This window comes from Micropterus salmoides, unplaced genomic scaffold, assembly GCF_014851395.1.
Source record: "Micropterus salmoides isolate LMB-PRFRI ecotype aquatic unplaced genomic scaffold, ASM1485139v1 Ms_hic_scaffold_13, whole genome shotgun sequence".
Classification (NCBI taxonomy): Eukaryota; Metazoa; Chordata; class Actinopteri; order Centrarchiformes; family Centrarchidae; genus Micropterus; species Micropterus salmoides.
Window position 1 is genome coordinate 5,191,854 of NW_024040374.1, and position 15,046 is coordinate 5,206,899.

Consider the following 15,046-nt stretch of genomic DNA (forward strand, 5'->3'; position numbering starts at 1 on the left):
TCTGTAACTTTATTCCAATTCCTGATTATTTCTGAAAGTGTCTTCTCTTGGTGGACAGGTGGCCTTAGGATCTGTTTGTGGGCTTGTAACTGGAAAGATGTAGATTTAATCTCCGTTCTGTTTGGAGAATTCAGGATTTAGAAGCAAATGAATAGCACCTGCTTCTCCTTTTATTACCTCCATTGTGGTGCCTTTAAACAAAGCACTTTTAAATGACCCACAACCACCACTGTGGGCAGCAGATAAGGTGTTTGTGCTGGACAGGTTCCAGATGTGAATGTGTGAGCGTGGTGCAGAGTGCTGCTGAAAAAGAGCCTTTGTGGACTGTGAACCTACCCTGAATGAATAAAGGTTTTAAATCAAATCTCTTCTGTGATAGGCCTGATAAAATGGTTTCAGTTGATATCAGTGAATATGAATAACATCCAGAAACTTCCCAACTCGGAGAGTTTTGAGTTATTGTCCTGAAGTAACACTGTTTTGAGGTGATACCACTTTCGTGACTCTCACCGGTTGAGTCCAGATGTGCTCGAACATGTGGCCGCTGAACTATTTAGCTATGTTGTTGGAAAGTCTAATTTAGAAAAAAAATACATATAAATATTGTAAAATGATGTATTTCAAGTTGGTAATTTCTTGCATTTAAGAGGTCACTGTACAGCAACAAAATTTCATGTTGAGTACCTTTTTAAAGCACTAGCACCCAATGAGATCTTACCATTCCTGATGAGCAGTTAGCACCTTGCTTGGATACCTCTTACATTAGCATATGAATGTGTTTGTGTGATTAGCTGAATGTGACAAGTGTTGTAAAGGGCTTTGAGTGATTGGTAGACAAGAAAAGCGTTGTCGTCAATTTACCATTTAACCTACGAGAAATAAGAAATAAAGATAATTTGGTCAAGCAAAGTGCAAGAGGAGATTCATATCATACTTTTCTTTCTAGTTGTGCTAAAACATGGAATCATGTTTTAGCACATCATCAACAACATCATCAAGGTATCTGACAAATACGTGCTTGGTGACCCCAGTACCAGGATCAGCTGTGTTAACGTCAGCGTTGTTTCTGGTCCGCCCCTTGGACTCTGCGTAGACTGGATGCTTTCTGCTCAGATGCTGAAGCATTGTCGTCGTGCTGTTGTGTTAGGCTAGTTCCATTTTAGAGTTTCCACAGCCGCCGCTGCCACAGCTACTATAACTCCTGTGTTACATTCAGTAATAGTCCCACCTCGTTATTGGCCCGTGCAAAATAGAATCTGGTGTGGTTCTTCATCTGTAGTACTTTATTCTTTCGCCAAATCTTCTGTAACTACGGAATAGACCATCTGGAATCATGTGTTACAGAATGTTGTGATGTTATTACTATAGTAGAACAAGAATAACTTGAAATAATCACTTGGACTTAGTCCTGGACAATAAAAGAATAATAATTATCGCGATGTAATTTTTTTTCAATAACGATATAACAAATGTTAAATAAATATTCTATAAATGTTTGATTTTATTCACTTGAATAGTAAACAAATTAGGACTAAACTTGAAAGAAATAATGATTGGATACTTATTATGATAATTATCGATATCGAAAGATATTAAACTTTTTATTGTGATAAAATTTCTGGCCATATCGTTCAGCCCTATTTGGACTTTATTCTTGTTAGACTGGTTTGTAGTTACCTGTACAGTACAGCTGATCATGAAGTCTAATGCAGGAGGAGGGATGAGAGCTTGAAGGAAAGGAAACGGTGAGTGTAGAGAGGAAGTTATTTTTAATTTAATTTAGTTTTTTTTTTTTTAGCTTTTCTTAATCTTTTGACATTCATCCTCATTTGTTCAGTTGTCCTTGATTTTTGTGCTTCTACCATGGTTAAGTAGGCTACGTAGTTGCATTATTTATTTTTTTTGTCTGTTTTAACTATGTTTATTGTTGATGTACGATCAGGAGTCTGCATATGGGTGTTTTTTATTTTGAAAATCAACTGGATTCTCTATGCCGTTCTGTGTCTAACTTCCTGGTTCATCTGCTTCTGTCAAAAATATACTGGCAGTTAATATTGAACTTTAGTAAAACTAGAATAAAAAAAAATCACAAATGGAATTGTAAACGCAATATTGGGCAGAAAAATGCCCCCCCCCAAACAAAATCGTTCAGCCCTATTCTATATGCAAGAATTTAATCTCAGCAGGATTTATTGTCTTTTGTTCTTGATTACAGTATCTGCAACATGATCGTTTAAATTTAATGAGACAAGAAACACTGTTACCGCTGAGTCACTGGCAGGAGGACGTGTTTATTTTATTTGTGTGAATAAGGACAGACTTATATTCAGGCAGACATACGTTTTGCATATTCATGTAAACCTGAATTTTAACCCCCACTTGTCAGAAAGAGCTTTTTTCCCGTCCTGCTGCACAGCACTTCATTTGACGTTTTATTTGTTAATTTTCATAATCTGCTGAATCTTTTCAGATGGGTTTTTATGTGCTGGATTGTTTTTAATGTGTTTTTTTTTTTGTTGTTGTTGTTTTGCAAGTTCAGAGGCATTTATCTGAATTAAAATTACTTATGTCTTTCATCTTCAGGACCAGTTTGATAATCTGGACAAACACACTCAGTGGGGGATTGACTTTCTTGATCGCTATGCAAAGTTTGTCAAGGAGAGGCTGGACATTGAGCAAAACTACGCCAAGCAGCTACGGTACACACACACACACACACACACACACACACAAATGGAAGATACATTCTCTCCATTTTTGTTTTTTCTGCCAGAAAGATTTTGTTTGATGCAGGGATGTCTATCAAGCTTTTTTTGTCTATCTCTCAGTAGTAGAGTCCTGATTGGATATTTATATTTTCCTGAATAATTGATTTGCACAATAGACATGTAAGTACATTTCACTTGCTAAATGTATTTGCATTAAAACAAGCTAACCTGCATCCTATAATTTTTTTTGGAAACTTGCAGGGATCAGAGTACAAATATTCACTGGGTCAGATTAGACAATGAAATGCAGAAATTTTTGTCGTCTTTGGCCGAGAGACATTGCAGGCTATGGACCATTGTCACAAACGCGTCATGGAGGTTGTTAAACTAAGGGAGAGAAGGTAAAGACATTTGGACATTATAGACTATTTGTCGGGACTGTGTGAAGCATCCAAAATTAAGCTTCCACACAATACAGGGGCACTCAGTGTTATTCCAGACTGCACACATCTCTCAGGCCGGGCCACTATCAGGCTGATATTCTGTTCTCTGAATTTTGTGCGGGAAGGATTGTGCATGATTTAGGCAACCCCGATCACATTGCACTGACGATCAGATGCAGATTTAACAGTATCTGTATTTAGTAGTAGAGCACGTTGAAATAAAGGCAAGTTGACTGGTAATTTATTTATTTGTTTGTACTCCAATTTTGCAATGCTTGAGACAACTCAACAAGCACAGACCCAGTAATCCTCATTAAAAACCAGTAGAGTCCCAGTGTTTGTTGTTGTGTGATTTCAAAGATGGGAAATCCCTTCAGAATAGGTAAAACACACACACGCACGCGCACACACTGCTGTTGTAGGTCTGATGAATGATCAAAGATAGATTTGTGTGTGTGTGTGTGTGTGTTGATGTGTGAATGTTTTTAACAGGACGTGTATTTCAGAGAATAAATCAGGAAGAAACATGCACGCACACACACATATTCCTCAGCTCTCTAGTTAAATTATTAAATTGCTGCTTTACTGGAGTCGCTAGAGTTTGAGCCTGAGGGAATGAACAGGCAGAGACTTTGATGTTTAAATCTTTGATTCATCTTTAATAAAATACTCAGATCCTCTCTCTTTCTGTGTGTGGCTTAAAATATCAGACGGTATTTTTAGCCTCTGTCTGCTTCTCTCTTTCCTATCAGGAACTTGGTGAAGAAATACTGTCCAAAACGCCCTAAAGATGAGGAGCCGAGGTGAGTAAACATAATTGATTTGTTCTATTTTGCCTGAGTTTTTCTGCTTTTATTCACTTCTTGGACATCTGTACACTATATAGCAGAGAAGGCCTGCTAGACAGTATATTTTTATCCTTCTGGTGCTGAAAATGTTTGACTGTTCATTTGTAGGATCCAGACACTGGGTTTGATGTGGCTCTGCACATTCCGTCTGTCTGCAAATTTACCAAACAGTTTTATTGGTGACAGCATTGCACTGAGGAAGTGCTTTAGGCCACTCACTTTATTTTTAAACCACATTTCAAAGACAGGGATAACTATACGTGCTTTAAATAAAATTATACATATGTATACAATTGTATGTATACAATTCAGGAGATCCACTTGTCATGTTGACGCACACTCTTTCACACTTTGTAAAGATATTGAATGGGTTGCAGAGACTAACATAACTAAGTTTGCATTGGAGTGAATGAAAATTCTTGTTTGCAATCTGGGTATTTTAAGTCAGTCATCACTGATTATACACAGAAATGTGAATTTGAATTATGAATCAAATTTCTCTGGTGACAAACGCACAACCTCCTGGTCTATGGGGACAAAGGACAGGGGCCAGGACCAGGAAACACAAACACACACAGACCCCCGAACACAAAAGCTAATCCACTTGGTGAAATGTTTGGGAATATCAGTTTGATTTGATGTCGAATGTTGGAGTCATTATTTTATACAGAGTTGATTCTTGATTCCATATATAGTAAAAACTCTCAAGTGCCACACCATTCCCTCATGGTTTTAGTCCACTGAATTACAATATGGAACATACCTCGCATTTAACCTGATAAAGGTCACCGTCTGATTGAACCATGAAAGAGAAGTCTGCAGCCTATTCAGAGTTAACTGCAACAGTTTGCAAGCTACAAAGTGCTTCCAATGTCTATATTGCTGTTGTAGTGAGACACTATTAAGTCATGAATGACATACAGAAATCGATTTTTGGCATTAGTGAATTGATTCAGAATGATAGAAGATAAGAATTGCAATACTTATTTAAATCAGTTTTATTCCTATCCCTAGTAGAAGAGAAACATTTTTGTTCAATGTTTAAATTTTAGTGCAAAATTTAGACAGGAGAACCAAAAGAGGAATTTTAGAAAAGGGACATATTAAATTAAATATAGCCTGAATACATAAAAGGCATGTTTTACTTCCTGACTCTGGCAAAGTGGGGAAAAACTGTAAAAATCCCCCAAACTCCTCCTGTGTCCCTGGACACACTCTTTCTCTTTAACCAGATCACACACATTTAGGCTACTCTATGTGATCTCCTTTTGTTAACTAATATAATAACTAATGACGTCTCCCACTTCGAAAACCTCTGCTGTAGATATTAGTGTATCATTTAGGCTCCTGTTTCTCTTAAACTCTTACTCGATGCTGTGTGACTGCAGGTATAACTGCGAACAGAGCAGAAAGGCAGTTATGTGCAGTGTTAAACATGTTGAATGTGTGTCTGTTGTGATGTTGTGCAGGTTCACATCATGTCTGTCCTTCTACTCCATACTGAATGAGCTCAACGACTATGCTGGTCAGAGGGAGGTGGTGGCGGAGGAGATGGCTCATAAGGTGTATGGAGAGCTGATGAGGTACAGCCAAGACCTCAAAGCTGAGAGGAAGCATGTGAGTGCACTAGCATACTTCTCTGCATATTATTGAATAAAGGTGACACACATGGTTTATTTTCAGTAGTTTTCAGTGCATCTATTGGTAATTAAGATCACATCTCTCAGAAAATCTGTTGCTTCCTGTTTAAAAAAAGGATGTTGCTGAATGCCCCTCTGTGTTGCCTCATATGCATTTGTTTTCTGTTTGGCTTTACTCCTGAGGATAAATATGTTGGATGTGATGTTAACCATCTGCCTTTCAGTTCTTCCACCATCTGCCGATACTATAATGCAGAAAATTTTAGCTCCATGTGCTTTGAAAAACAGCGCCCCCTTCCTGTTTTGTGCTATGAAGCAACACATATCCCATCAAGGTCCACTCAGACTTGATAAACATGCTACTGTTCACAGTTGTGTTCTTGCTTGTTTATGTTTATCATGATGTCTTAAAACTATAATGGCAGTGATTTTATTTGTTTTGTATTTTGATAAAGGAAATGGTAGAACAATCCCACAGGCAAGAAACTACATGCTGATGCTGAAATCGGCCTGGCAGTGATAGTCTGCTGACCTCCTCCATACAATGACGTGCTCTTTTCTTTTATTACCTAACAGTATTGTTTGTCACTGACTTGGTAATCCATTTTATATATATATATATATATATATATATATATATATATCTCACACACACCCATTTATTTAGTAAGATATTTAAAAAAACAAAAATGCAGTGGAAGGTGTCACATGTAATAGAACCAATTATACAAAAAAACAAAGGATAAAAAGTGGGTAAATCCCTGCATGTCAAAACGTATTACACAGAAGGGAAATACTGTTTCGACCCTGGCTACAAATGTAGAAAATGTTTTTTGTTTTTTTTAAGCAAAAATGTTTCTTCTTGACCTTGGAAATTGGAGTTTGTCAAAATAGCCCCAATTCAAGGTGTATTTACTAGCTTTTCCTGGAGTTTTTAACCATAGCACATGGTCTTTATGAGCAGATGGAGTTTGTTCAGTTGTCATGGAGGTAGATCTGCAGACTTTTAGTCAACCATCAAATTTCATTCTTTAACTTGGAAAATGGTAGTTTGGCAAAACGGTCACAACTCAAGGTCCAGTACTTTCCTTTTTCTGGACTTTATCCACTGATTGTGATGCAGCTGAAAGCTCTGGAAAAGCTAATAAGTAGACAATGAGCTAGGATTCTTTTGTTAAATTATAATTATATATTGTTAGATTCAAACATATGGTATGAAATTTGTTTTCTCCTAACAATATGCTCTATTAACCAGGAATGCATATTCATGAGTGGCTTTTTGTAATAAGTTACTAGTTTTCAGAGGATTTTGTTATTTAACTGCTGTAGTCACTGGATAGTGAATCTGTGGCTGCGGCCCCAGCACTTTCTTCCAGTGGGTTGTTATTGTGTTATATAACTGTGACAGAAATTGTCTAAGTCCAACCTTTTGTGTATGTGCATATGGATGTGTTCTTATTTACACTGTTTGTGTGTATTTCCTGTGTTTCTGTGTAAATGTCTCTTGGTTGTGTGTATGTTTGTGTATGTGTGAGCAGCATCTACAGGAGGGCAGGAAGGCTCAGCAGTATTTGGATCATTGCTGGAAACAGATGGACAATGTAAGTGAGGAGGGAGGGAGGAGAGGGGGAAAAATAAGTGTTTAGTGTAAATATTCTGTTAGTGGCAGCCAGCTGTACTCTTCTCGTACTTGTTTGTGTGAGGAATGCAAGAAATGCTCAGAAAGGTAACTGCTAATGATGATCCCCTTTCTCAACCCTAATTCCACCCATGCCATTATTTAGTGAAGAGACAAATATGGCATTGTATATGAGTATGTGCTGTTCTGTCCAAATGAATATAAAGTACAATATTAGAATGTTTGTGTCTGACTGTGAAAATACAGCAGTGTCCTTTCTTCTTCTTTGTCTTCTTCTTCTTCTTCCTGGCAAACTTCCTGGTCTATGGGGACCAAGGACAGGGGCCGGGACCAGGAAACACACACACGCATACACAGGCCTCAGTGTAAACCAGCCCCTCCCAAATCAATACAAAGCAAAGGCCCATGTGCCACATTTGGCCCTCAACAATTTTCTTCTTGGCTCTTAAAAAGCTCCAGAGAGAGATTCCATTTGTTCACTTCTGAGGTCATTTAATTGCATTTACTGAGTTATTTTCTCAACAGTCATCTCATTACAAGACTTTATAATTAACCACCGCAATTCTATAAGAGCTAAAAAGCTAATTGCTACTTGTTAAATTTATAAATAATACATGTCCAGTCACATGTTTTGCCCAGTAGTTGAGTTACTTTACATTACACATGTGATGGAGAGTGTTTCAGTGTGAGGTCTGCATGACTTTAATGGTGACTACCTAGTGACTGGACTGTAATGTCTCAGCTATTCACTGTGTTTCCTTGACTTCTAATGTAACCCAGATGGGCTGACAGGAAGTAAACTATCTCTCTCTCTCTCTCTGATTTATCTCCCTCTTTTACCTCTCATTCACTTTTTTTTTTTTAGTTTTATAAACTGAGAACTCTTTTTAAAGATTGCAGAAAATGGCAACAGTGCATTCTAATGACAAGGATATACAGTCTATTCTTTGTGTTTCTTGATATATTTAACATCGTGTCATCTTTCTTTTGTCTTTGTTTCTTTTCTTTTTTTTTTTAGAGTAAAAGGAAGTTTGAGAGGGAGTGTAAAGAAGCAGAGAAATCCCAGATTACCTACGATCGGTTAGATAATGACATCAACGCCACCAAATCAGAGGTGGAGAAGGTAGGAAGCTTCTACCTGCAAAGCAACTGATTTTAAATCATTTGCTCATCTGTAAGCCAGTGTGATACATTATACTTTATCATCAGTGAAAATATACCACCATTTACTTTCAGTCTATATTTGGCAGATGACTCAAGACAGTATTGAATGAGCCATAGTTTTACATGGAAGACAATTAACACATAGTTCTTTCATCTTTTGACATTAAAATAGAAATAAAAAAAATCCACAATTCAATAACTAACTTCATCCCACAACCCTCATAGCTAGTATTTTGTTTTACTTTAGTTAGCCATGTGTAATTGATGCCTATGAAATTATACTGTAGCTCCCTTTTTCCCCCCACACTCACTGTATAATTAGACCAGGTGGATTAACTTAAAGCTTGAAGGAAAATCAACCTTTCCAAAGAGAGGTTGAAGCACAGCCCAGTAAGCCTTGTTTTTTAGATGAGGTACTGTCTATATGACTTTTAAAAAGAGAATAACTATGGAAATAACAGGAAAGGTACTTTTCACCGCAAGTTTCAGCTACAATTTAATTTGTCAGGACTTAAAGTACTATTATGTGTGCAGTTTTGTGTCTTGGACAGACGGAAGGTTGTTGAGGCTTCAGCTAATGTGGTTCTAATGTTTTTATTGATGTCATTTGTTCAGGCCAAAGCCCAGTTCTACCTGCGGACTCACATGGCCGATGAGAGTAAGAACGAGTACGCTGCTCAGCTACAGAACTTCAACGCAGAGCAGTGGAAACATTTCAACAACGCCATACCACACATCTTCAAGGTAGCACAAACATGCCATACATACTCAACACATTCATACCAAATTGAGTAAATGTTTACAAAATTGAATGAATGAAGGAAGGAATAAAGCACAGCAGAATTACCTATTAAATAGACTTAAACCTTTTACGTCAGTGCTAAAAAACTAATGTTTTTGTTTCTTAGTCTTTGTTGCATATTGTCTCAGATATCTAAAGAGCAACAACAGCCTTTGACCTTGTGTTTCACATATTTGTAATGTTTGGAATTAGCTTCTCACTAACAAACTCGTGGATATGTTCTTTGGCATTCCTCATGAAACCAGTTGTCATGTTTAGAGAAAGTGTAGTGCCCTGCTTTAAGTGCCTCCTTAAATGTTGGACTTCGCAGCTTGTCTCATGTAAACCATTACTTACAAGTGTCAGAGTGAGCACTGCACCGTTACTAGTGTTTATTCCATTTCCTCTGTGTTACAGAATCTGCAAGACATGGATGAACGTCGGACAGTGAAGCTCGGAGAGACGTACCGGAGCTTTGCTGAGGCAGAGCGGAGAGTCATTCCCATCATCTCCAAATGTCTAGAGGGAATGGTTTCTGCTGCCAAAGCTGTCGATATGCGAAAGGTATGTAGTAGAGTGGAGGACTGCTGTAGGAAAGGAGAGGGAAAACAGTTTCTAGCATCATGTTCAGAAAACTGCCCTGAAGAAATAAGCTATTACTTAACATAGGGGAGGGATGGAAGGCTCCTCCCTCTCTTTTTGTGTCCTACTGCTCACCTGTCCATCTGTTTTTATCCTCCCTCCATCCCAGGATTCAGCCATTGTTATAGAGTCCTTCAAATCAGGGTTTGAACCTCCAGGTGACTTTCCCTTCGAGGACTTCAGTCAGAATCTGAGCAGAACGGGTTCAGATGGGACCATCAGCAACACACCCAAAGGAGAAAGAGACAAAGACGGAGCCCCGGGATCACGCACCGACCCAAAACCCCCTATGAGCAGAGCCAAGAACAAGCTCTGGCTGTTTGGGAAGAAACCAAAGGTACAAAGAGTGAGGGGTGCTTATAGTTTTGTTGCATATTTATCTAATGGATTAAAAGTACCAGAAAATTGACTAAAAAGAACCGACTGCACAGTAAACACTTACACTTCATCATCTAGGCCAAAAACATTGTCATTGTTATGTCTCTATACACATCTCAAAGTTTTTCCTAAAAACAGGAATGATAAGCAATGCTTGGAGTGGATGTCAGTATGAATCAACCTCTTGAGTATCTCATTTTCTCACAACTGTGTATGTGAATGCATGAGATGGCAGCCTCTGCTGGAAAGATACTGGTAAACATTCACAGGGTTCTTGCTCATTTATGTCTATATTATCAGTGCGGATGTTATGTGTCAGTATCATGTGTTTTTGTATGAATGGACAATAATAATGCATTATGTCTGAATGGAAATGCTGATGGATGTTCTTTATAATGCCCTACAGATATAGCAGAAAGTACCGTTTCCCCATTTATTTCATTTTTATAAACAAAGTGTTTATTAATTTTGCTGGTTCTAAATTCAGTGTTCAGTAATGTAATTTAAGAAAACACCAGTGTTCCCTGTCTCAGACGTATTATAGTTAGTGCTACAGTAAATCTCCACCCTGCAGCTGCACATCAGCTTTATTAGTCACATCCTGAACATAGTCATGTTCATTTCTCCATCCCTGCCTTTTACAGGGTGTTTTGTCTTGCAGAGACAACTTTGTAGATTGTTATTTCCTCATATTTTATTACTTTCTCTGCACCTTAGTTGTAATATCAGCTTGTCTTGTTTTTGTCACCTTTGTGACAACACTCAAATTATTTTCTCTGATACACACTTGGACCTTGCCCCTCTCCATAAAGATCATGTTGGTTAATTATTAACTTTCTGCTGTTGGTTTATGTTGGCGTCATCAGCTGCCTTGCAGTATCAGGAACCTGTAGGATGGATAGGGTGTGTGTTTGTGTATATGGATTAGCTGAAATGTTTAACACTTTGTGCCCTAAATTTTGGCGTGTCCCACACAGGTTTGAATTTTAAAGCCCCGGAACACTTGGCTTCAAATCTTAAGCATTTCTCTAAATAGTACATGTCTATGACTGAATAAGTTATAATCATCAAATTATTTAAATAATTATTAACAGTTTAACACTCAAACCCAGTTAATCTTCTTTATCAGGACTGTATGAGAGTGATCAGATTTGATTCAAATATTGCTTAAACCTGATTGGTACTTGGACGTACATGACATCACCTTTTTCCCCAAAGAAGCCCCGCCCACTACCAACCAAAGCAAAGAGCACAGAGGGTGGGAAAAAAGAAATAGAAAAATCTCCTGTGAAATAACTAAAACTGTTCTAATTTTGGCAGAAATATTATGCTCAAGTAGGATCAGATAATTATTATAAGTTAATAATATAACTGACTGATATACTCAGTTTTATTCAACTCAATTGATCAAATTCTGATCATTCAAAGAGTTGTTTTGAGGTGGCGCTAAGAAAAATGTATTCATGGTTTTACAGCCATTTTTTTTTGTAATAATTGTATATTATAAATAAGTCTTTTTGGGACAGTGTATTGATTTTTGGCCACTACGCCAACATCACCTCACAGGTCCCCAGTTTCTTGGAAGCTTAAGAGCAACATTAAAAAAAGCTTGAATGAGTCAGCTTAAGTCATCAAAGTGCTCTGACATAGTGAGTAAAAGTCAACCTTATGACTCTCACATGACTCAGTTGAAAATGTGAATGCTTGAATGATAAATTCAGATTGATTTGCAGTTCCAAAGAAGTAAAAAAAGTGAACTTTCACTTCTGTTATGTGACCATGACACACACTCTCCCCCACAGTTAAAAACCACCATCAAACAAGAAATACTTTATAGCACAACTCCCGAGAATGTGTCATCCTGACATCTGGCTTTGTCTTCTCTTCTTGTTAACCACCAGTCCCCTTCCTCCTCTCCTCCTCCTCCCCCCCCTCCACCTTCTTCCTCATCCTCCTCTTCCTCCTCCCGTTCCCGGCCCCCCTCCCACATTTCCCCTCCACACCGGTTCAGCACTGACCTAGTGAGCCACTATCTGACTGAGATAAAGACTGCAGTACCCAGAATCCCTCATAATTTGAGGGACCTGAGGAGAGGGGTGAGACAGGAAGTAGCGCTTTAGTGTGTTTGATTAAGACAGGTTGCCGTGATTTTGATTTTTAAATTTCTTCTGCCAGGGTGTCTGCAGTTCCTGGATTAATAGTGCAAATATATCAAGTTCAGTTAAACTCCAGGCTTTTAACTGCTTTAAATATACTGTTTTTAATGTTAAACACAGTTTTTAAATGTTATTTCAATTTTAACTGATGAAACTTGCAGACACTCTGTTGTGCTGTTTCTCTCACCCATTTCTCCTTTTTTCTATATTTATCTTTTTTGGTTTGTTTCTCTTTCTCCCGTTTTCCTTTCTTATTCCCTCCTATTTCTTTTGTTTTTTTGTAATTCTTTCCCTCTTTTCATTTATGAGACAGATTATTGCTCCACTCACGAGATGGAGGATCCTTGGTGTGTGTATGTGAAGGATTTAGAGGGTTTTGGGCATTTTGGTTGCAGTGTTGTGTGGGGAAAATGTGGTACCAACATCAGGTGTGATGCTCTGATGTTGGTCTGGCCTGAGTTTGCAGTGATTTGTGTGTGTGTTGGAGTGGCTAACAGTATTTTCTGAAGCAGAGCTTTATGCTTTCAGACAGTTTAACACAAACTTGTAAATAACCCCCGCCTCAGTGCCAAGACAACGCTTGGATTGGTCTTTCATCAGTTCTGTCGGGACCGTCTGTGATTGGCTGCTTTTCAGTCTGATTTAATCTGTCAAGTGGTCCTCAGAAGAACAGGGTGACAATCTGGCTGGCTGACTGTCACTGACATGATGTTCACTCCTAATGGAATATAATCTAAATTAGAGAGATGTATTCCAGACAGGGAAAGTTGGGGCTTTGTTAAAATAGCTAGGGAGTCTGTTTTCTTAACAAACACAAGTTATTCATCTGTATCCCAGAGGCCTAATAATAAATAATATTACAATTTTAAATCATTAAACGTGTTTTAAATTGAGCTGCATGGATTATCGATTATAACATTATCGACTATGTTGATAATCGGTTAATCATTTTAGTAACTGTAGACTTTGGTTGCAGCTCCATATTGTCATTCATGATAGTAAACTGAATACCACAGAGTTCTGCACTGTTAAAATAAATAAAACAGTTTCAAATACAGCTTGGGCTGTGTTGACTGTAACAGCCATTTTTTGCCATTTTATAAGACTGTAAAGACAAAACAATCGCTCCATTAATTAAGAAAATCTGCAGATTAATTGATAATGAAAGTAAGTTAGTAGCAGTTCGTAATTTTAAATCCTGGATTGTTTACCTCCATAGGTGTTAGCTCACAGTCCTGGTATGCGTGGTTGTGAGTCAATAAGAGGAATAGCATTAAACATGGGGCAGGAATATGTTTTATGTTTTAAGTGGCTCACACAGCTCCTGCACAATACAAATAAAAAAGGGGACACACTCGTAAAAATATTGCTCTATAACGTTGCTTCTGTAAAAAATCTATACAGGATACTTTTAAAATCGGCAAATTTTAGAAATAGCCGTTTAATAGGAATATACAAGAATGCGTTTTGCCTCGGATATTTTTTCAGCAAAAAGCCTGGAGGAATGTTTTTTTTGTTTTCGTTATTTAATCAGCAAAAAAAATGACAATTTTACTTTATGAAAAGCGTTGGAGTTATTTAAAGTTTTGTAATTTTTACACCAAAGATAAATAAATATATACTGCGTCCTTTCAAACATCTTGTTGATGATGAAAACAGAAAATTTAAATTTGGAGTGAATCATTGCACACCACCAGGCTATTATAAATATTCAGTAGTTCATGTGCATTAAATAACACGTGCGACTGTTATTTAGGACTCATGAACTATTGGAGTTTCCTACTGGCCACACTGGGAACATATATCGATCTGACTGGTTTTCATGCTGAGATACTGACAACTAACCAGCACCCCATGTTGTTTGTCTCCTTTTACTGTAATGGTTTTATGCATCAGTGGTCAATCAAGATGGTAAGTGTGTGTGAGTATATATATGTGTGTGTGTATAGAGTAGTTATAAAAGGACCCACCAGTAGAAGTGCTCGTGCACGTATCCTCACCATGTAGGACTTCCCATAGTGTCCAATATATAAACCCAGTAGTGATAGTAAAGTTAGCAATTTCTCCCCTCCTAGTTAAAATGAATTTTCCTGCCTTCTGTCATATATTATTCTTTTCAGCAGCTAAAGCTGTGTTACATGCACATAAATACAAATCAAGTTCCCCACTTTTAGTCCATTTTACGCCATTTTAATGTCAGCTACTGTACAGTATTGCTTGTCAGTATTGACACTGACCCACAAGGGAAATTTTAATCCCTTCAGAAGCAGAAATATTACTTTTAGAAACCAACAAGGAGGGGGAAAAAAAAACAAAGCTTCTGAATATCCAAGTAATAATACATTTTTAGCCCCAGTTACTGATTTTAAATTGTGTTCGTCTTTATTAAATACTTCTTAATTTGAGTTAAGTTCGAGTACAACAGCTACATGCTGATTTGGGCTGCTTATTTTCAAGTCTCGTTCTATGGAAAGTCTGTTAACAAGTGGAGGCAGCTGGGCTCAACACAAGTGCTGGAAACAAGTCCTTGGTTTAATTACAGTTTATCAGGTCTCTCCACACCTCAGAAAAACATGTAGAAAAATCTTTATTCCCTCTGGTGGCACACCACGGACTTCATGAGTTGGTATGTAGTTGAAGTGTTTTT

The 15,046-nt window shown here is 37.7% G+C and overlaps 1 protein-coding gene across 2 annotated transcripts in view; it reads left to right on the forward strand.

The window, feature by feature from the left end:
* Positions 1–15,046, forward strand: part of fnbp1l (formin binding protein 1-like) — a 52,087-nt gene that overhangs the window by 26,494 nt on the left and 10,547 nt on the right. For both annotated transcript variants that reach the window (XM_038715155.1, XM_038715154.1), the window contains exons 2-9: positions 2,584–2,699; positions 3,904–3,954; positions 5,469–5,616; positions 7,178–7,240; positions 8,297–8,401; positions 9,058–9,186; positions 9,641–9,787; positions 9,975–10,202. In XM_038715155.1, the coding sequence (XP_038571083.1) occupies positions 2,584–2,699; positions 3,904–3,954; positions 5,469–5,616; positions 7,178–7,240; positions 8,297–8,401; positions 9,058–9,186; positions 9,641–9,787; positions 9,975–10,202 (987 nt within the window). The remainder of the gene's footprint in view (positions 1–2,583; positions 2,700–3,903; positions 3,955–5,468; positions 5,617–7,177; positions 7,241–8,296; positions 8,402–9,057; positions 9,187–9,640; positions 9,788–9,974; positions 10,203–15,046) is intronic.